Here is a 19,346-nt window from a genome sequence, read left to right on the forward strand (position 1 = left end):
TTCAACCAAAAAGTCTAAAACATTTAATTTTATTACCAAAAAAACATGTTTCCCCAAAAAACACTTTCTGATAAGTCATCAAATGCCAATTGAGCAAAAGTTGCACAAAAGAACTTCCACTGGAACAGAAGCACTTCTGTGGAACGCACCACGTTCCCAAAAAGGCTCAAGTCTGGCTTATTTGAAGTCTGAGGACTACCTCCTAGACATTGACTATATACATTTTTTTGTTTCCTTCCCATCTATGGGAATATCTGGAGAAGCACATCAGTCAGCAAGATGGCTATTTCTGGGGTCTGACCCGTCTTCCAAACCTTGAAATCAGAAGTAAAGTAACCACAATCACTCCATTTCTTAAGCAATATCGCTGAGAAGGGACCCTGTATGTCACCAAAGGGATCCACGTAATGCCATATATGGCTCTCTGGGTCCTTGCTAATCTGATTCGCAGTTGCATCACTCGCACCTTCATCATCATCATCATCATCATCGAGAACTATTATATCTATCAAGAATTACATCTTGTTTTAGAGTGCAATTCACACACACATAATATAGTTCTAATTTTAGAACAAAAACTTAAATCAAATAAGGGAAGATCACATATTTTCACCTGCTTCTTTCTCAGCGGCATCTTCATCCCCAACAGTTAAATCTGACATAGTAACTTCAGAAGCACAATTCATGTTGACAGAATCTTCAATTCCTGGAAAAATCAGACAATCCTTACTGTTAGAAGCTCTAATGCAAAGACCATCTTTTGGAGCTTTATATAGAGCATCCACTTGAACCCCTTGGATTAATATATGTACAACTCATTGATAATTAACATAAAACAGAAAAAATTGAAGAATTAAAACTTAAATCAAAATAAAGGAAGATCAAATATTTTAGAGGGTTACTACTGCCACACCAATTGCTTGCAATTCTTCGGTGATTTACATAGGGATTGGTGTAGCATTAGTAAAAGTTGGTGTGGCAATAGCAGCTCTCATATTTTAACCTGCTTCGTTCTCAACAGCTTCTTCTTCAACAACGCCATCTCCATTCTCATCTTCATCTAAATCTAAAATAACAACTTCGGAAACAGCAACCATATTGTGAGAATCTCCAATCCCTGGAAAATCAGATAATGCATATTTTAGAAGCTTCAACATAAACACTATCTTTCGGGCTTCGTACAAGGCATCCCCTTGAACCCCTTTAATTAATATGTGGGCTCATTTCACAATAAACAAACAAAATAAATAAAAGGTTACTGGTTTCCCATGTAGATCTTTTGGTTATGAAATTAATTGAGTTACACAAAAAGACTTGAAGATATCTTTCTAGAACTAGAACTCAAACTAAAATAAAGGAAGATAAAATAATTTAACCCGCTTCTTCGTCAACAGCTTGTTCATTGACGGCATCTCTATTCTCCTCTTCATCTACTGCCAAATCTGACTTAACATCAGATGGAGCATCCATATTGATAGAATCTCCAATTCCTGGAAAATTTGATAGCATACTTAGAATCTCCAATGCAAAGACCATCTTTTGGGGCTTCTTACAGAGCATCCATTGAATCCCTTCAATTAATATATGAACTAAATCATAATATAACAGAAAAAGAAAAATAGAAAAATAGAAACACTAGAGACTTCCCATGTACTAGAATTATTGCTTATTATGAAATTACTTGAGTTCCCCCAAAAGACTGACTATGTCTTAAACAAAAAATGTAGAATTACAATCAAAATAAAGGGAGATAAAATATTTTAACCTGCTTCTTTCTCAACAGCTTGTACATCAATGGCATTGCCATTTCCATCTTCATCCCCAGATAAATCTGACAAGACAATTTTTTTTTTTTTTTCAATGATGACTTCTATATTTCAATGGAAAAACAAAATTTAAAAACTAATCAACAAAAAAATAGCGAGAATTACTTAATAGACCTGGTGGGGGGGAAGTGTTTCTAAATGCACCTGAGTTTTGGGCAGTATCTTAACAACCCATTTAGTAAAATATTTCTTTCTTTACTGATAAAAACAAATATCTTTCTTAATGGACCCTCACCCAGATAGAACAGCGAACTCAAATTGTTGAGATCAACAATACAAACTATCGATCTCAACTATTTGAATCATTGATCTTAATAATTCATGTTGAAACATCAATGTCAACGATTGTAACAAGGTCAATCTCAATGATTAGAATTGTTGATCTCAACAATTTGAATCATCGATCTCGCCAATTGAAAATGGGGATTTGGGGGCATTAAAAGGAAAAAAGTTTACTAAATGGACCATCAAGTAACCATGGTAAAAAAGGGGGAGTTAGAAAGAAATCCCTCCACGCAGGGTCGTTAAGTAATTTTCCCAAAAAAATATAAAAAAGATTAGAAACCTATTTTAGCAATAGAAAAAATATTGTCACTCAACCAGTTTGGAAATTTGTACGTTCAGCATATCACCTAATCTATTGTACCTAAATACCAACAGAATGACCGTGATTTCAATTGACAGTTTGGAACATTAGATCCTCGAGCTTTGGATCAGAGACCAATATTTGTCTTGGACGCCAATATGTTCAGTGTCTTGGTTGCATAGCAACCAAGTGATTAGAAGGCATAAAACCTTTGAGAACCAGATAATTTTCAGGACTTAGAAGTCAGGGGGAATCCCTAACAGGTTTAATATGATTTTCTAAGCATACAACTTAATAATGAGCTTTCTCAGAAGCTACGTGCAAAGTCCTCATTTTTTCTTTTGTAAGGAATTTATTGAAAAAGTAAGAAAATATAAAATCCCCAAACCAATTTTTGATTGGTTTGGAATTTATTGAAAAAGTAAGCAAATATAAAAGCCGTGACCCCAATCAAAAGGTCAAAGGAAAGATATGAAGATGGGGAGAAGATTAAATTCAACTTTTGATAAAACTCTTTGGAACGTACAAGAGAATTTATCACCTTTACGACAGTTAGAATCTCAACAACTAGTGAAATGAAGTAGTTTCTGACTGTGTATGTATCCTACGTAATAACACACACACACCCCTTCACTATCAAAAGAAAATAATGGATTCAACATCAAACCTTCACTTGTTCTCTTTTCCGATATCTGACGGTAGACAGCATCATCTTCTGCAATATCAGTAGAACACATTAGGAGAGCATGTTATGGGGTGAGACTCTCAAATGAAAATAATGAATGAAAGTTGGTGCTTAGCAAACCTGCAGCATCAGTTGTTCTAACTGTAAGATTGGTTGATGTTACATTCGCCTTTAAATCATCAAAAACCCTTGGAAGGATTGATCTTGGTGAATCATCATCAGTTCTAAGTTTTTCATCTTTAGGCAACTCCAGGGAGGCAACTTCTGGCTCTATTTCCTCGGCAATTACTTTTGGAACTTCTTGTAACATTCGCTGCTGTTCAGCTGGTGTTTGAAGCAACTGCCTTCTGTCTAGGTACTCGAAAAGCGTAGATGACCAAAGGAAGTCAAGGGTCACATGAACTTTTTTATCAATGAATATGAAATGTGACTAGATTAATAGAAACATATAAATGTCTCTAAGACATGTCCAACATTGTAAATGTTTTTTTAAAGGAAAAAACATATAGTTGAAAATTATCAAGGCCTGAGGAGTTTCCGAGGCTTTGAACTAGGGAGTGACGGTCACCGTAAGAAGATTGGGATTGTACAAGTCTGATATTAGACTCCATATCCATACCTGACACCTGTGCATGTCAGAGTACCTTTTTAATCTTACTAGTCCCAGCAGTACATTACAGAAATCTATCATGAAAGGATATTCTCTTCTCCATCCTTTCTCATTTGCTCGATCAATAAGGTTTTGTAACAGGGCGAGCTCTCTCTCAATATTCTGCGAACAATTTGTTCATGTTAACATTATAAGAACCAAAATAGGCAGAATCAACTAAGAAAACAGACATACATATATAAGAAATGGTTAAATTTATAATTTAGTTACGATAACAGTAACTATCATCTATAAGGTATAAAGAGGATATTAGGATAAATTGGGCACATACGAGGGAGGACTAGTGCTTGATGGCCCTCAGCTGGGAGATCTACCAGCTCAAAAATTACCTTACCAGAGGATCACAACCGTTTGATCTTGTAAGTGATCACTTGGTAAATCCATATAATAAAACACAACTGTAGGGCCCACAGTAGCTATAGCTTTGCAGAGGATAAACCTCCCATCAAGTTATAGTTTAGTGGGGCCACTTTATTTCATTTACTCTTCATACCCTCTAACTTTATCATATTTCCTCTTTTACCCTTTTAACCCACATTATTGTTTTTAATTTTTTCCCCTTTAATCTCAATTTTGTGTTTAATAATATTACACTCCAACTTTATTTTTTTTCCGCTGTAACCTGAAAGATGATGCTTGTGCTGTAGGCACGGACGAATTCTAGTATTTTACAAATCAGATGGTAACAAACATCTGAAAAATGGCCTAGGTAAGGTTGGGCATCAAACCGTAATTCTGTTCCACTGCATGTGCATAACTAGAGTGGAAATGGAGTAACAGAAGCACCAATATCTCGCTATGATGTTAACTTGGATCAAGGATCAGGGATCCTTACATGTTTTGTTATATTCTCATGAAGAATTCTGGCCTTTTGTTCGAGTTCCACCTGTCAAAGGACATATTCCAGATAAGAAAGCAACATAGATTGTCTAACCTAAAAAAACTCAATTACACACAATAGATATGAATCAGATTATAGCACAGACTATGAACTCATAAAACTCAACAGTTAATCAGCTGATTTAAAGTTTAACCTGACAAGCCCATAAGCCCAAATCTTATAAGTACCTTTTCTTTTGTTGCTGGCCAGCTGGTTGCTCTTTTGCTTTTTCAATAAAATTTTATACTCATCAAATTTTTTTTTCTTATAAAGTACTCAATCGATATATGGTTATATTAAATATTGGACACTTGAAATTTCCAACTTGGTAAGTTGGTAAAACCTGTGAGCGGTAATATCACAGACTTGGGATCAAAACCCAACCTTCTATAACTTTGCAAAAAAAAAAAAAAAGCTTCCACTTTGATATGTTATGTTAGTCCAAAGCCCCTTTGGATACCACCAGTGTCTTCACAACACACGAGTATGTGTACAAGATTCTTGTCAGAGTCTTCACTCCAAGTAAAAAAGATGAATCATGTTTTCTTTGATCAACGTTCTTATCCATGCTCAGTCAAGTCGGATGCATGCCTACTTATTGCTGCCATGAGTTAAAAGCACAACAATGAGAACAAAGATTCGTGTTGAGTGACTTGGAATTTTTTTTTCCCAATGCTAGCATGACACAACCCTCTTCCATCATATGGGCTAGGGTCCAATAGTACAAGGCTAAAAGAACAGGTAATGCCAAACCTAAAAAAGACTTTCATCCAATGAATTGAAATTTCACAAAATACATAGGCATTTTCAAGAGTATCTTAGAAAAGCAAATCAGATGATAAAACTTACAATGGTAAACCTTTTAAACAGGCCATCTTTCACCCTCTGATGCAAATCCTCGCACTCCTCCTGTCACCAAGGCCACAAAATAAGTTGGCAATGCTTTTTGAGATAATAATGTACATACACAAGTGTCCATGTTTATATGCCTGTATTTGTATGTGAGAATGCAATACTATGGCCATAGGGTGCTGATCTGTCATTATGGCTAATAGTTTTAATTTCCATACAGTTCAGCCTTCTCATTATTATGTTAGAAGGAAATCACAGTTCCACCAACTCAACAAATATTGATGAGTGTACAATATGGGCTCTGCCATTTCATGAATAGGGAAGCAACTTCACTGTTTGTGAATCTTGTGACCTGGTCGCTTGTAAACAATTGGGATGATCAAAACTCACAAGTAGCACCAACATTTATGAAACCTATGGACACTTTTCCAGATATTCTGCAAAGAACAAAAAACCGGAGAGATTCTATAGAAAAAAAGTCAGATAACTTGCAGGAGATTTTTTCCCATTTCTAAGGAAGCATTGTGACAGATTCTTGAGGTGTTTATAATCTGTACCAGCTTGAAATATTGACCTTTACAAGATTCCAGTATGAAACGATACACGGAGTCCAGTAAAGCTGAATCAACTAAAACTGAATAGATTGGTGAGTTTTTTTTTTTTTTTCCTTACAAAAAATTAAAATAAAATTTGGCATCAACTGACAGATGTGGGTTGACAGTCAAAATATGTTGTTTACCTCAGAGAAGTCATCATCGGACAGTATGCAAATTGGAATGCCTTTCTTTATATTGGAAACTTGCAAGATAACCTCTGTTCCAATGTCACCTGTCCCTGAGGCCTTTGTTATCCCTGAGATATGCCATCATGAGTTAGTCAAGCAACACAAAAAGGGAATATATGATTAGAGTAACATCACTTATGAAATGTGAAGAAGTCAAGAATGGCATAGCCATGCATATGGAACATCTTTAAGTGATATATCCTGCCATTTTAAGGGTTCTGGTAGTGAGGTCCAAGCCAAAAATCAATCCTAAGCATCATTCTAACTGCTATGATATACAGGAAAGGGTACAAGTGTTAAGACTTCCACGAGGGCATACCGAGTGTTGGCATTAGTAAACCTCTAAGGCCCAAACAAAAGGGATTGTGGATCCAGTAATATATTTAAAATAAAGAAAAATGTGATATACTAGTGCTACAATACAGGTTATAATGAGACAAATAAAGAGCATATGTCTTGTGGGGGTCGGGGTAGTGCGGTGGGGGTTGTCCAAGCTCAATGTCATATTTCAACATTGAAGCTTTCTACGCAAGAAAAATAATGCACCCAAAACCCATGGATTCATGATATTTATGATGAATAATGCTGAAGTGACCTCAGGCTGGAACCTCATATCGCACTTCTTGATGTAAAAGTGTATGGGAAACATAGATGCTTTTCATCGAGATACGAGTGAAAAAGTATCTATGGTTCCTATCCACTTTCACGTCAAGAAGTGCGATATGAGGTTCCAGCTTGAGGTCACTTCAGCACGACTCATTTATGGTTTGAAAAAAAAAAAAAAAGTATCAAAACATCCCTCTTTTTGTGTTCACATCTAGATTTCCATTTGGTGTTTGAAAACGACACGCAAACAGGGTACTTCACCCATTTAGAAGAAACTGCTCTTTTTGTGTTCTTCTGTTGGGCTAAAATTTATCAATGCAATAAATATTTATTAATTATAAAAAGTACCTGTAACCATCTCGAGCTGGTGAGAATTTTTCTGGAAGTAGTCATTTGGATCAGATTTGATCCTCACAAAGCTTCCCATTACTTTTTCATCAAAGGTCTCAAGGTTCTTCAAGAGATCTTCAATTAAACTCCGATTCAAATAAACCAGTTTAATGTTTTTAGAGGTAATAGAGGCAAAACAGCTTTGTGGAACTTCCAAAACCTTTTCCTTTTTGTATATTCTACTGCCAGAGCCCATTCGTTTTGGCCTTTTGCAACTCTTCAAGGCACCATCCTCCTTTTCTTCAGAATTATAACTCAACTCATCATCCTCCGATTGCTCTTGATTCTCCACAAAGTGTGCCTCCAGTAGGTCGAAGATTTTGTTTCGGTTCACCGACTTTCTTCCAAAAAATGACTGGAGCTTTGCATCACATAGAACTTTCTTCTTTCTCTCCGGGTGGATGAGTTTGTTCTCATTGATGTACTCCCTGATTATATCATTCACCTCGAATTGAGAGAAGGGTTTGCTTGTATCCTTGCCAATGGATGCAAGAAATTCAATTAGAGACTTTGATCCCCACCCAATAAATTCCCTTTTCTTTGATTTGACTTTTCTTAAAGCTGACTTCAATGAAAAAAAATTCGCCTCCTTGGATCCCTCCATTAATGAAAATTGCCCGACTTTTATTTTATCGTCCATATCATCATCACAATCAGGATCTTCTTCTTCTTCTCCTTCAACTAATTTATCTGAATCGGATCCGTTCTTGTAGTTCTCACCCTTTTTCAATAGAAGATCTGCAGAATGGAGATCTTCCAAAGTTAAGCCTTCCTTTTCTTTTATTATCACCCAATAATCCTTAAACAGGAACTCATATGTGTCTATGTCTTTGAAATCTATTTTACCCTGAAAAAAAAAAATGAAAGAAAAGAAAAGAAATAAGAACAACTAAGAAAATAGACAGAGGTAACTACAAGTTCAATGTGAACAGGAATAGGACCCCCAACAAGCAGGGGGGAGCCCACCTACTTGCACATACACAAACAAAAACACCAATAGAAAAAAAAAATGTGAAATTAAAAAAAAAAACTCAATCCCAGGTTCAACGAGATGGGCCTACAGTACCCATCTTCATCACTCAGCAATAAGTTCTATTGTCAGTTGTTTTCGTTGATATATTTTAATCTTGATCATTCTCCTCATCAGTAACAGAATGATTTGAATCAATAGGGAATCCACATTGATGATTAAAAGTACTTGAAAAACGTGGGAAATATAGATGTTGGAATATTCGTAAAATTTCCCAAATTTGTAAAAAAGTTATGAAAATATCAATATTTTAGACTGCTGTATGTTATTCCAGTTCTTGCAAGATATCATTGAGTTAGTTCTTGCTAGGAATCACTTAGTTTTATTGCTCATAATTTCATAATATTACACACAGAATTTTCCAAATATTTCTGATATTTGAAACAAGGGACTTAGTTTTTTTACTTTAGAAACCAATACATCATAAGAATCAACAAAAGAAGAATAAAACATTTCAAATCTTGTGTAAGAACTCTTCGCAAAAAATTAATACCCCATCAGAGTCGACATCCACATTTTCTTCAATGAGTAGAACAAGCTTTAAGCAGTTATTGCAGAAGCCCTTTTTTCCTCTAACATGCACAAACTCTGCAGATTTAATACAGCGCTTGCACACAGCACTTGGACAGCCAAAGCAATGAAAGTTTGAGCTTTTATGGCAAATGAAGCAGGAATGACGACCTACCACATAAAAAATTAATCATTACACAAGCTGGTAGCTTTAAATTATCCAAGCTTTACACAATCTTGAGGCACTATATCTTTTGAAATGTATGTTTTATTTAAATAAGATAAAAAAAAAAATCATACAGAATTTGCATTAAGGTGGACCTCTAGCTTACAAACATAATCCCATCTGAACAGAGAGTATTCAAAGACGACACCCTTAAACTCCTCATATAACTTGCACCAAAAATAAAATAAAATGACCAAGATGCTAATGCTAAGTTCCTGAGGTACTTCTTCCATTCATAAATTTGGTTATTCCTCAGGAATACATAACACTCCTATTCTCATATATGCATGTAGAATGGAACAAACAATTTATGTGACCTAATACACCCAGCACATGCGGTGATACATCGATGGTGGCCTCATCATTTTTTTGATACCTTGGGTATCTGGGAATCTTAGAGCATCCAATTAATCCCACGGGCACACGTCACCCCTTCCACATGTACCAGGTGTACAGGGATAAATCCCAAGGGGGTGGCCTCATCATTTAAATACTACCTAAAACTTTTTCCTAGGCTAAAACAATTAACCACTGCCTTTGACTTGGTGTTGTTCAACACTGCATTTCTCATTGCCCAAAAGAATGTGTGATGGGTGGGATAATTTGGATTCTAGTAAGATTCATTTGTCATGTAAGATCTCAAGGCTGAGACCTACCAAACAAAAACATGCACACCATGTGTACGATATGCATGACAGTCTAGCTGAAGGGTAAAAATTTCCTTAAAAAGTATAAACATATTTTTTCAATGCCCAAAAAAGAACAGGTTCACCGAATTTCGTCCAATAGATTCCAACTTCGGCCAAGACTGAAACAAAACATTGACCCTGAAACCTTAAATGTTTTAGATCGTCCCGAAATGTTTCAGAATGTCTTAAGATTGTTTCAGTTTTTATCCCAAACATTGCCTCAAGATGAGATTTCAAACCTGGTGTGTACCATATATGCGGACATTATCTACCCAAAAATTACAGGTTTCTTTTGAAGCTAGGTATATATACATTCAGAAAAAGTTAGTTTATAGAGAAGTAGTGACTTACCACAAATCCAGCGCTGTGCAGTTTCCAAGAAAGTAGGATCCTTTCCAACGCATTGAGGATGATAAGCTTTAATACAGTTCCTAAAAATAAGACAGAAAGTACAATGGTTGTACAAAAATAACAAGATGGGATGTGAGCACCTTGGAAGAAAATGAGATTATTGAAAAAGAACAAATATAACAGTGAATGCAAATAAGTATTTGACTAAGCCTGATCTCCATAGACACATTGCATCAATGGGAAAAAAAATGGCTTTTACCTAGAAGTTTATAGATATTGGTAGAAGAGTTAAAATTTTTGGCAGAGTTTTCTAGATTAGGGTTTTAAGAGGCATATGAGGTTTACGCCTCGATTCACGTATCATAATGAAGCTCATTAAAACGCCCTGAGGCATTAGGTTGAAACGTAAAAGAGTAAGCCTCGAGGCACACATCATAATGAGGCTCATTAAAAACACCCTGAGGCATTAGGTTGAAACATAAAAGCAGCTGGGGCTTTTGCCTCAAACCATAGGGCACCTAAAAGGCATACAACTCACTTTAATTTTTTTCTTTTCTCAATAATGCATTTCTTCCTCTAACTTCTTATTCTTTCTTAACACCTTACTTCTTTGTTTATTTCCTTCTTTTTTCTATCTAAGCAAGATTTTTTACGAATTTCATTTTTTTTTTTTTTACTTCTATTTCTTTGTTACGGCTAGTATGTAATATAATTGGAATACTTAAAAATGAATACAAATAAAAAATAGTAGTACATGCAAATAAAATCTGTGTGTTGATTTATAAATAATTTTATTGTATTTACTATTATAAAAATGAAGTTATTGGAAAAATAATATTTAGTTGTATTTTTTTTGCTATAAATATAAAATATTTATTAATTGCAGGGCTGCAACCTTGACAAACACCAACCCGCGTCCTTGCCCAACCTGACCTCGGGCATGAAAGCTCAACCCGAATCCGACTCAAGTTGGGTTGTTCGGGTTAATACATTCCTCATTAATACTAGGTAATTTAGTACTAGTACGGGTTTATATAAAGATAAGTGGCGTGTAAATTAAAAGAACTTAACATTTACAATTTTTTTCCTTAAAAATGTGTTTCAAAAGTTTATATACATAAAATTATAAGCTAATTTAAAGAGAGAAGAAAAATAATAAGATTAACTAAAATAATCATTTTTAATAATAATCACAATTTGCAAGAAATGAAAAATATTTGAAGTTGTAATATAATCATTGTATGACAATACATAATTACATTTAAAATAAAGCATTAATAACAAATATGATTATTTATCTAATGAAAATAATCACATTAATTTGGAAATATAGATAAACAAAAGCATACATATTGAAATATGATTTATGAGTGAAAGAAACCAAGATAAGAAATATTTTTAAATTATAATCATATTAAGTTTGGGTTCGGGCAAATCGGGTTGGCTGATACCTATGGCTGCGCCCAACCCGATTTGAGTCGAGCAATTTTTTTTTGGTTGCCCAAACCCAGGGCCAAACCCAAGCTAACTATGCCCAGACATGACCCAAGGCCGGATTCAATCCATTGGGTTTGGGTTTTGCCCGCCCAAGTTGCAGCCCTAATTAATTGTAGAGACTTCCAACTATTTGATGACTTATGTTTTGCTAAAATACAAAATAATAATATTTTATATAATTATTCATTGTAATGGATTAAAACTTGAAATTTGATTGTGCGGATTTGAAATTGAGAAATATGCAATGGTTATCTTAATTTTTTAGTAATAATTATATTCAATATTTACTTAAAAATATCATGCATGTAAATATTTTTATATCATTATTTATTGTAATGAATTAAAACTTGAAATTTGTTTGTGTGGATTTGAAATTAAGAAATATGCAATGGCTATCCTAATTTTTTAACTTTTTTAATATTAATTATAAATATTTCAAATTTATATTATCGATATAAAAATATCATGCATGTGAGGCATATGATTTATGCCTTGAGGTTTACACCTCAAAGCACTAGCTAGCCTCATGCTTCAGCATCTGAAAACATTGATTTTAAGGGGTAGAAATACAAGTGGTTTATGGAAAAACATGCACAAGTCGATACTAAACTGTGTGTGACTCAACTAACAATGTAAAGTTTAGAAAGTAGAGTGCCCCCATTTCGATAGCACACTATTTGCATGGTTTCACTGTCCAATTTGACATTCTAGATACATCTTCTATCTTATGGTTTCATGCATGAAATATGGACAATATTTCTTGACAAAGTAGATTCTAACATCCTTATTCGACAGGTCAACAATAAAGACTACCACAAGAAATCAACAATCGAAAAATTCACAGATAGTTAAAGCTTTCAAGGTTCCTATCAAAGCATGGATTTGAATAAAGGGAGAAAACTATAGTGAGAAATTTCCTAGTGCTTAGGGCCTTAGGGTATCTACACCATCTTCCATCTTCTGAGATAAGATCAATGTATATTACAATTTTTTTACGGCCATCCTAACCTGAATGAAAATATTATCATTCCATTTTATCATCCATAATATATATTATAAACGGCCCTTCCTTAATGTATTTATTCATGTAGATAGTTTATGCCGCTGCAGTATAGAGGCATCTTCAAACTTTCCACACAATGCTTTTCTTTAGATTTCTTCATCATGCACCTCCGGCTTCAACTCCTCCATTCCAGTTTTGGCAGGAGGTCTTTTGTGACTTTAGACAGCTAAAACAATTTCCATTCTTGATAAGAAGGGGAAATCCCAAAAAAAGAAAAGAAAAAGAAAAGAAAAGAAAAGAAAAAAGTGTTCTGTTTCTTAGGTATCCGGGAGTCTTAGAGAACCCAACTAATCCCACGGGGCACACATGTCACCCCTTCCACATGTACGAAGTGTAATGGGATAAATCCCAGGGGTGACAATAACTGATGCGTTGACACAATCTGATAAATTTTAGTGGTCTAGGATTCTTACCAAGATAAGAGAAGAAAGTAAGGCAACTAAAGAGAAACCCCTCTCAACTCCTTTTCTCCTAGTGAGTAAACCTTTATAGTCTTTTATACCTTCTCACTTCATTATTTCCTAAAGACTGTGTCCATTACTTCATCCAACTTTTGCTTTACCAGAAATGCCCCTCTAGCACAATATTAAATTTTCATATGTTTCATGAAATATGCTGAAACATCCCCAGACAAGGCTTGACACGAAGTTTGAAAGACAATCACTTTTTACGTATCTCGGTGAACATAGGTTTCAACCAAAATAATCAGATTCCATATATAAAGTCGCAAGATTTCAACGAAAATATTTCCACAAACAGCAAAATTTGACCAAAATATTCTTCTTTGAAAAAATAACATTAACAAAATTTATACATTTATAAATTTTTTAAAAAAAAAAAAAAAACTTGTAGAATGGACTCATAAAAATTCATGTCATTAATATAAAATAATTATGATTAGTTAGGTATCTACATGTCCTCTTATTTTTATGTATTCTAAGCATTTTAGAACATTCGTATAAACACACACCTACCAATAATGCAAGAAAGTGGTACTCAAAACATTTTTTTGGTTAAACTAGTATTTTAGACATTAATGAATATGTAGTTAATATGACATTATTATGCTCATTTCTACGTAGAATATATTTGTTTTTTTGCCATTGAGCTCTCAACATACAGTGGATGAAACCTGATCTTTGTTTACACACTTCCTATGATTATTTATTTTGATGACTCATGAATTTGTTTTTATGTCTATTTATTATTTACTAAATTTTCAATGAAAATTTCCTCAATATTTCCACAACATTCTATTATATTAATTTCCACACTACTCTGAATATTTCCAAGCCATATTTCTATTTCTAGGCCATCCAAAATAAATACTGAAACAGAAATTTAATACATTGAATGCTAGTAAGCAATACCTAAACAGTGCTAATTAGAATCAGAGAAGTAAAAGATGTAAAAATAAGTAAGGCTCAGGATCTGTTGACTCCTAAGAATGACTCATGAAAAAAACACATGATCCCAACCCCTCAAATGCAAAATCCGATGGTTGAGATTTATCCTCGGGATAAGTATCTCCGAGATTTGTGTTATCAAGATACTCATAAATCGCAACCATTGGATTTTGTGTTTAAAGGGTTGGTATCATGTGTTTTTTTCATGAGTCATTCTTAGGAGTCAACGGATCCCGACCCAATAAGTAATATGTTAGATCAAAGAGTAGCTCAATAAACACACCTTGAATTAAGGGTTGAAATCCGTATAACTTTAACTTTAAAAGGGATGATATCATAGCTCCAACATTATGGTAATGCAATACCCTGCCAATTCCATAGGTTGACGCAATATTGCAATACCATAATGCTGAAGGATGAGAGGTCATTCCTTGAGAGGAGGGGGAGGGGGGTTAGAAAAGGAACCCATTGTCCTAAGGTCACCATTATACAATGAGCAGTGATTAAACTTCACCATAGCTTCCCCATTAACTTAAAACAATTTTAAAGCTTGAATTTAACATGCATGATGGAAATTGTGCACATTATTTAACACACATAATGGAAATTGTGCACATTAAAAGACATAGTCATTCATGTTGTATCCAATGAGAAAGTCCCAAGTAAGATCACTCGAAACATTTGTATAATTCATAACCTGAAGTCTACTTGGCCAAGGTTACATTCTCAAGCCCAAGATTATGAGGTCTTGGGCATGCTTGAAGTAGGTAATATTTCCACAAGGCACAAGAGTAAATAGAGCTGTGGGTACTTGTCTGATTCAATCACTACCTAAGTATGAATTACAAGGGCCAGTTCTGTTGTGAAATAGGTTGAGTCCAGCTGTGGGTACATGTTTGGGTGTTCGATTTGTTGGAAGAGCGGGTGTGGGTAGTCCGATGAGGAAAGATTCTAGGCCTCGAGATCGTGGCCTATGATCGTGCCGTTGTAAGCGAAACTGACAGGCTGTGATGTGTGTGTGGACTTGTTTGACAAGGTGGATGGAACGAAACTGTGGGAAGAGAAACAGGAGCATGGTGGGTAGCCGTTGCAAAGTGAGAATTTAAAATTTTGGCTTGGAAGGAACGAGGAAACTGTGGGAGTAAGAGAAAGAGGGCTCAGGATCAATTATGTAATAAATTAGGATCAAATAATTAAAAAAAATCTAATAAATTTCATGGGAAATAACAACATTAAAAACTGCACTAATAAGAAAGAAATACAAGAAAAACATGGAGAAAATAACAACCAATATTAGCAAGATCAACATCTGAGACTCCATTATTTCTCCCAGAAGGAGAAAAAAAAAAGGGATTTTTCTACCAAGAAACGCTTCCACTGACAACGAGGGTATTCTTACACGTGGCAGCTAACAATGTGAGCCCCAGATGGATCCAAGCGTAACGTCACGTTTCCCTCTTCTACGTGGATGGATCTGAGGTGGCAACATTGACTCTCTTGGGCCCACCACCGCAACTGCCAGTGAAGATTTACTCTCTCCTCTGTCTGTGGCAAAGCCCTTTTCTTCTTCTTCTTCTTCTTCACAAAATAGAAAATTATTTTAATGAAATGTCTAAATTTGGACTCACTTGAACTCACAGACGAGAAGCAATCCTCCATCTTTGCAGACAAAGCAGTAATCTTCTGAAAGCTCTTCCTTCCCTCCCCTATTCTTACCTTTTGCCCTCTTCACAGGAGGCATTTCTCTTTGATTTTGCTCCAAACCTTAACAGGGGAAGACCAAACAAAGGATCGGCTCCCAAAGAAACTTCTTCAAGCTTTGATTTTGAACATTAAACCCTGAAGATAAAATTGTTTCTCAGAAACCCATCTACGAAAAAAATCGATCTTTTTTTTTCTTTTTTTTCAAATATTTACCAAGATTCCCCCAAGAGACCTTGGATTACAGAATCTCGAAGACCCACTAAGAAGAATGCTTAAATAAGCTATTTTTTTAGTTTAAAGACTTAGCTAGACAGTGGATTCAAAGATTATTCCTATAAATTAAAAAAAAAAAAAACTTTCAGAAAGACCAAAATTAAATATATTTTTCAGTCGAGAAACAATAATGAGAGAGAGTTACAAAAGGATCTGAAATGAAAGATCGTCAAGAAATCGTCACAGAAAATGCAGATGCTTCAGAAATCTTGAAGCTTTAAGCGATTTCAGAGAAACCCATCATTTGAAAACGAAAGAAATCAGACCAAAAATTGTTTTTTGTTTCCCTCCTGAGTGTGTCTGTGACTCTGTGTGACTGTGTGTAATGGGGAGGGGCTCCATTTCCGACTAAGATTTCAGAAATATTACCTTCATCTCCCCAAATGGAAGAATTATTAAGAATCTACTTTTCTCGAAGAATTAAATGACTTACAAGAAATTTAGCCAAAAAAAAAGAAACTTACTTAGAATAAAAAAAAAAGAAAAAAAATATATATTCTTCTTCGCTTCCCCAAATAAAACAAAAATAAATCAAAAGTGTGTTTTTCTTTCTTTGGAGGTATCGATCTGTGGAGAGAGAGAGAGAGAGAAAGATGGTGACGTGGATATTTTCTCAGATTACGCTTGCCAATACTTCTCTTGGTAGTCTGGTTTAGTTGGAGATTCCAGTGGCGGCACTACATGTTTTTTTATATGGTAATGTGGGGGTAATTTTGGGAAAAATATTCGTTTTTTTTTTATATGATAATGTGGGGGTAATTTTGGAAAAAAATGTACGTTTTTAAAAAATGGTAAGTGCTTGTAATTTTAGGGAAAATGTTGTCTTTTTTAATTGGAAATTTGAGGGTAATTCTAAGGAAAATTGTTTCTTTTTTAACTAATAAACCTCGCGTGATGTGCATCAAACATACGGCTGCGATGAGAGGAAAAAACATAAATTTTGCAAGGATCGATATTAATTTCCTAGGGATTTAAATTTCTCTCCATCTAAACTGTAGGTTTAATGATGAATATCAACCTTCGTTTCAGAGTATAATAGTTTCCTTTTTATAATTATAGCGTGGAATAAGTGTGGAGAGTGATGTGGGCTGATGCTCTTTCCATAAAAACGATCTTGAAATTACCAAAATGCCCAAGTCAAGATATAATCCATTACTTACGTTGACTATTTTAGGAAATTTTTGGAAGGCATCTGATGCTCTTAAGTTGACTGTAAATATTTGGCTAATATTGACATGAATTTATAGAGTTTAGACTCTAGATGAGAAGGAACAAATATTTGCTGTTTGAAAATATTTACAAAGCTGATGTACCAATGGCATGGTTCCATGTGTATTAAATGAGCAAGAATGATTGGTTAGTAGAGAGAAATTTTTGGGAGCAGTTTAAGTGTTTTATTTTATTATATTCTTCCATGGTAGGTTGGTTCATGAGGTTAGCACATAAAATTCGAAATAGCAAATTTATGTAAGATGAGAAGACATGAATTGAGGTTGATTTGAAATCAAAGGAGAAGATATCTTTAAAGAGCATTTGGAATCATTCCTCCCCAACTTTTTTCAAGTTGTGATTCTTGTGAATCATTACAAATGTGTGAATAAATTTTCAGAAAGAGATATAGATGCATCAATAATGAAAATAATAGGGAAAGTTTTCAATAAAAAAGATGAGTAAGTTTAGTTAAGTAATGGCACTGCATCACTTTGATTTTTGAGTCATGATACTATGATGCCCCCTTTTGGCCGACGCCCCCTGTGCCTCATCATTGAACCGTATATCAAAATGCATCGGGATACATAGAAACACAAATCTTTTTCTTGTGTATCCCAAGGCATTTGATTGACGATTTTGTGATGGGGGCGTTTGTTAGAGGGGAGCGTCATATTATCATGGTTCTTGATTATTTTTAGTCGTGATACTCTAATGCTCTTTGTATGCTTCCATCACAAAACCGTAGATCCTTTGCTCCGGGAAACACATGAAAAAATATTTATGATCCTATAACTGCTAGGTCAGGAAGCGTTTGGAAAAAAGCGTTAGATTATCATTAGTCATTTTTATTTATTTTTTATTAAATGCAAAAATGTAAGAGAAAAATTAAAAGAAAAAAAAAAGAAGGAAGAAAAAAATTCTAAAACCTAATCTCTATTAATTCAACCTCTCACAAAAATCAAAAGGAGAGAGAAGAAGAAGAAGAAGTGGGTTTTTTGTTCGATAGACTGTGAAGAATTTGGTGGGTGTGGAAAGTAATTCGATGAGAGTATTAGTGGAAAGTAAGTTGGTGTGGAAAGCAAGTCGATGTGTGTGGGAAAGTAAATGAGCACGGAGAGCATATTTGGTGGGCTCGAGTAGCATGTCTCATTCTCAAATATAGTGAAACTCACTCATCTCTTTTCCAAGACGAATCACATAAGTCTTGTGTTCCTTGATTGCTCATCACATACATTGTTAAGGATCAACACTCACAATAGTGGTCATTGACTACCAACAATAACCTGATTTGACAATAATATTTGTACAATAACACGCGTAATTTTTGTAAAAGAGCATGCACTAACACCACACCCATCATGTAAGATTGTAAATATAACCTGAAAATTTCATTTCAAAATGTTTACCTTCTTAACTCAAGGATCAACGACGTTTACAGTGATATAAGATTCAAAAGTACTTTAATTATATGATCTTCCATACAACATTACACCAATTAGTCATAATAGACGTTCTTCGAGCTGTGGGGATATGATGTATATAGTTGAGGCTCATGCAGAGGAAAAAAAAAAGAGAGGAGAAAAATCATTTTGTACTTCCTTTTGATGGATCTTTGGATCCATAAAAAATAGAGAATAAATTCTCTAATAATCAAGCAAAAGTCTTTTACAATTAATTGCTATTGTTCTTTTTTTTAGTGGTTAATGGAGTTGAAGATGGGTTCAACGGGATTTGAACTAGGTCAAGGAATCAACTTTCCTCAAGCCTTTACCACTTAGCTAAAGTGTCACCTTCATCAATTTCTATAGCTCAAATAAAGCTTCGGACTCGACTATACTTCATATTTCTATCATACTTGTCCAAATTAGTAAAACTAACCAAAAAAAGAAAACTTTAAGACTAGTAAAATATAAGAAACTAGCTGAACTAGATTTTCAAAGAGTCGTGATAAACTGATGCTCTAAACCTGATGCTCTTTGTATGCTCCCTGACGTGACTGTGCGTAGAACAATAGATCTTTTTCTTTGAGATATGCAAGGAAAAAAGATCTATGGTTCTATGCACTGCCACATCAGAGAGCGTACAATGAGCGCTAGGTTTAAGAGC

General features: G+C 34.6%; 1 protein-coding gene across 6 annotated transcripts; it reads right to left on the minus strand.

The window, feature by feature from the left end:
- Positions 1-16,666, minus strand: LOC147403904 (uncharacterized protein At5g08430-like). 6 transcript variants are annotated; one of them, XM_086439685.1, is made up of 16 exons: positions 16,493-16,666; positions 15,680-15,890; positions 10,086-10,165; positions 8,803-8,990; positions 7,238-8,126; positions 6,239-6,351; positions 5,497-5,556; positions 4,603-4,653; positions 3,799-3,869; positions 3,218-3,465; positions 3,080-3,127; positions 1,766-1,831; positions 1,377-1,490; positions 1,004-1,117; positions 614-706; positions 1-505 (listed from the first exon to the last, which is right to left on the minus strand). In XM_086439685.1, exons 2-16 carry the CDS (start codon positions 15,790-15,792, stop codon positions 243-245), a joined length of 2,511 nt encoding a protein of 836 aa, XP_086295811.1. In that variant the 5' UTR covers positions 15,793-15,890; positions 16,493-16,666; the 3' UTR covers positions 1-242. The 6 variants fall into 6 exon arrangements, with proteins under 6 accessions (XP_086295811.1, XP_086295810.1, XP_086295812.1 ...); XM_086439684.1 differs by having other exon boundaries at positions 16,398-16,666; XM_086439686.1 differs by lacking the exon at positions 16,493-16,666 and adding an exon at positions 16,174-16,478 and having other exon boundaries at positions 3,086-3,127.
- Between the last annotated feature and the right edge of the window lie 2,680 nt (positions 16,667-19,346).

This window comes from Akebia trifoliata, chromosome 4 (genome assembly GCF_017979445.1).
Source record: "Akebia trifoliata isolate Shusen 1 chromosome 4, ASM1797944v1, whole genome shotgun sequence".
Lineage (NCBI taxonomy): Eukaryota > Viridiplantae > Streptophyta > Magnoliopsida > Ranunculales > Lardizabalaceae > Akebia > Akebia trifoliata.

What these genes read in the sequence shown, in the direction of transcription:
- LOC147403904 (XM_086439685.1), bottom strand. Translation starts at nt 15,792, where the DNA reads ATGCCTCCTGTGAAGAGGGCAAAAGGTAAGAATAGGGGAGGGAAGGAA. An exon ending in CCAGCTCGAGATGGTTACAG is followed by an intron (nt 6,352 to 7,237) that starts GTACTTTTTATA and finishes GGCATATCTCAG; the next exon opens with GGATAACAAAGGCCTCAGGG. An exon ending in TAGAACAACTGATGCTGCAG is followed by an intron (nt 3,128 to 3,217) that starts GTTTGCTAAGCA and finishes CTGATATTGCAG; the next exon opens with AAGATGATGCTGTCTACCGT.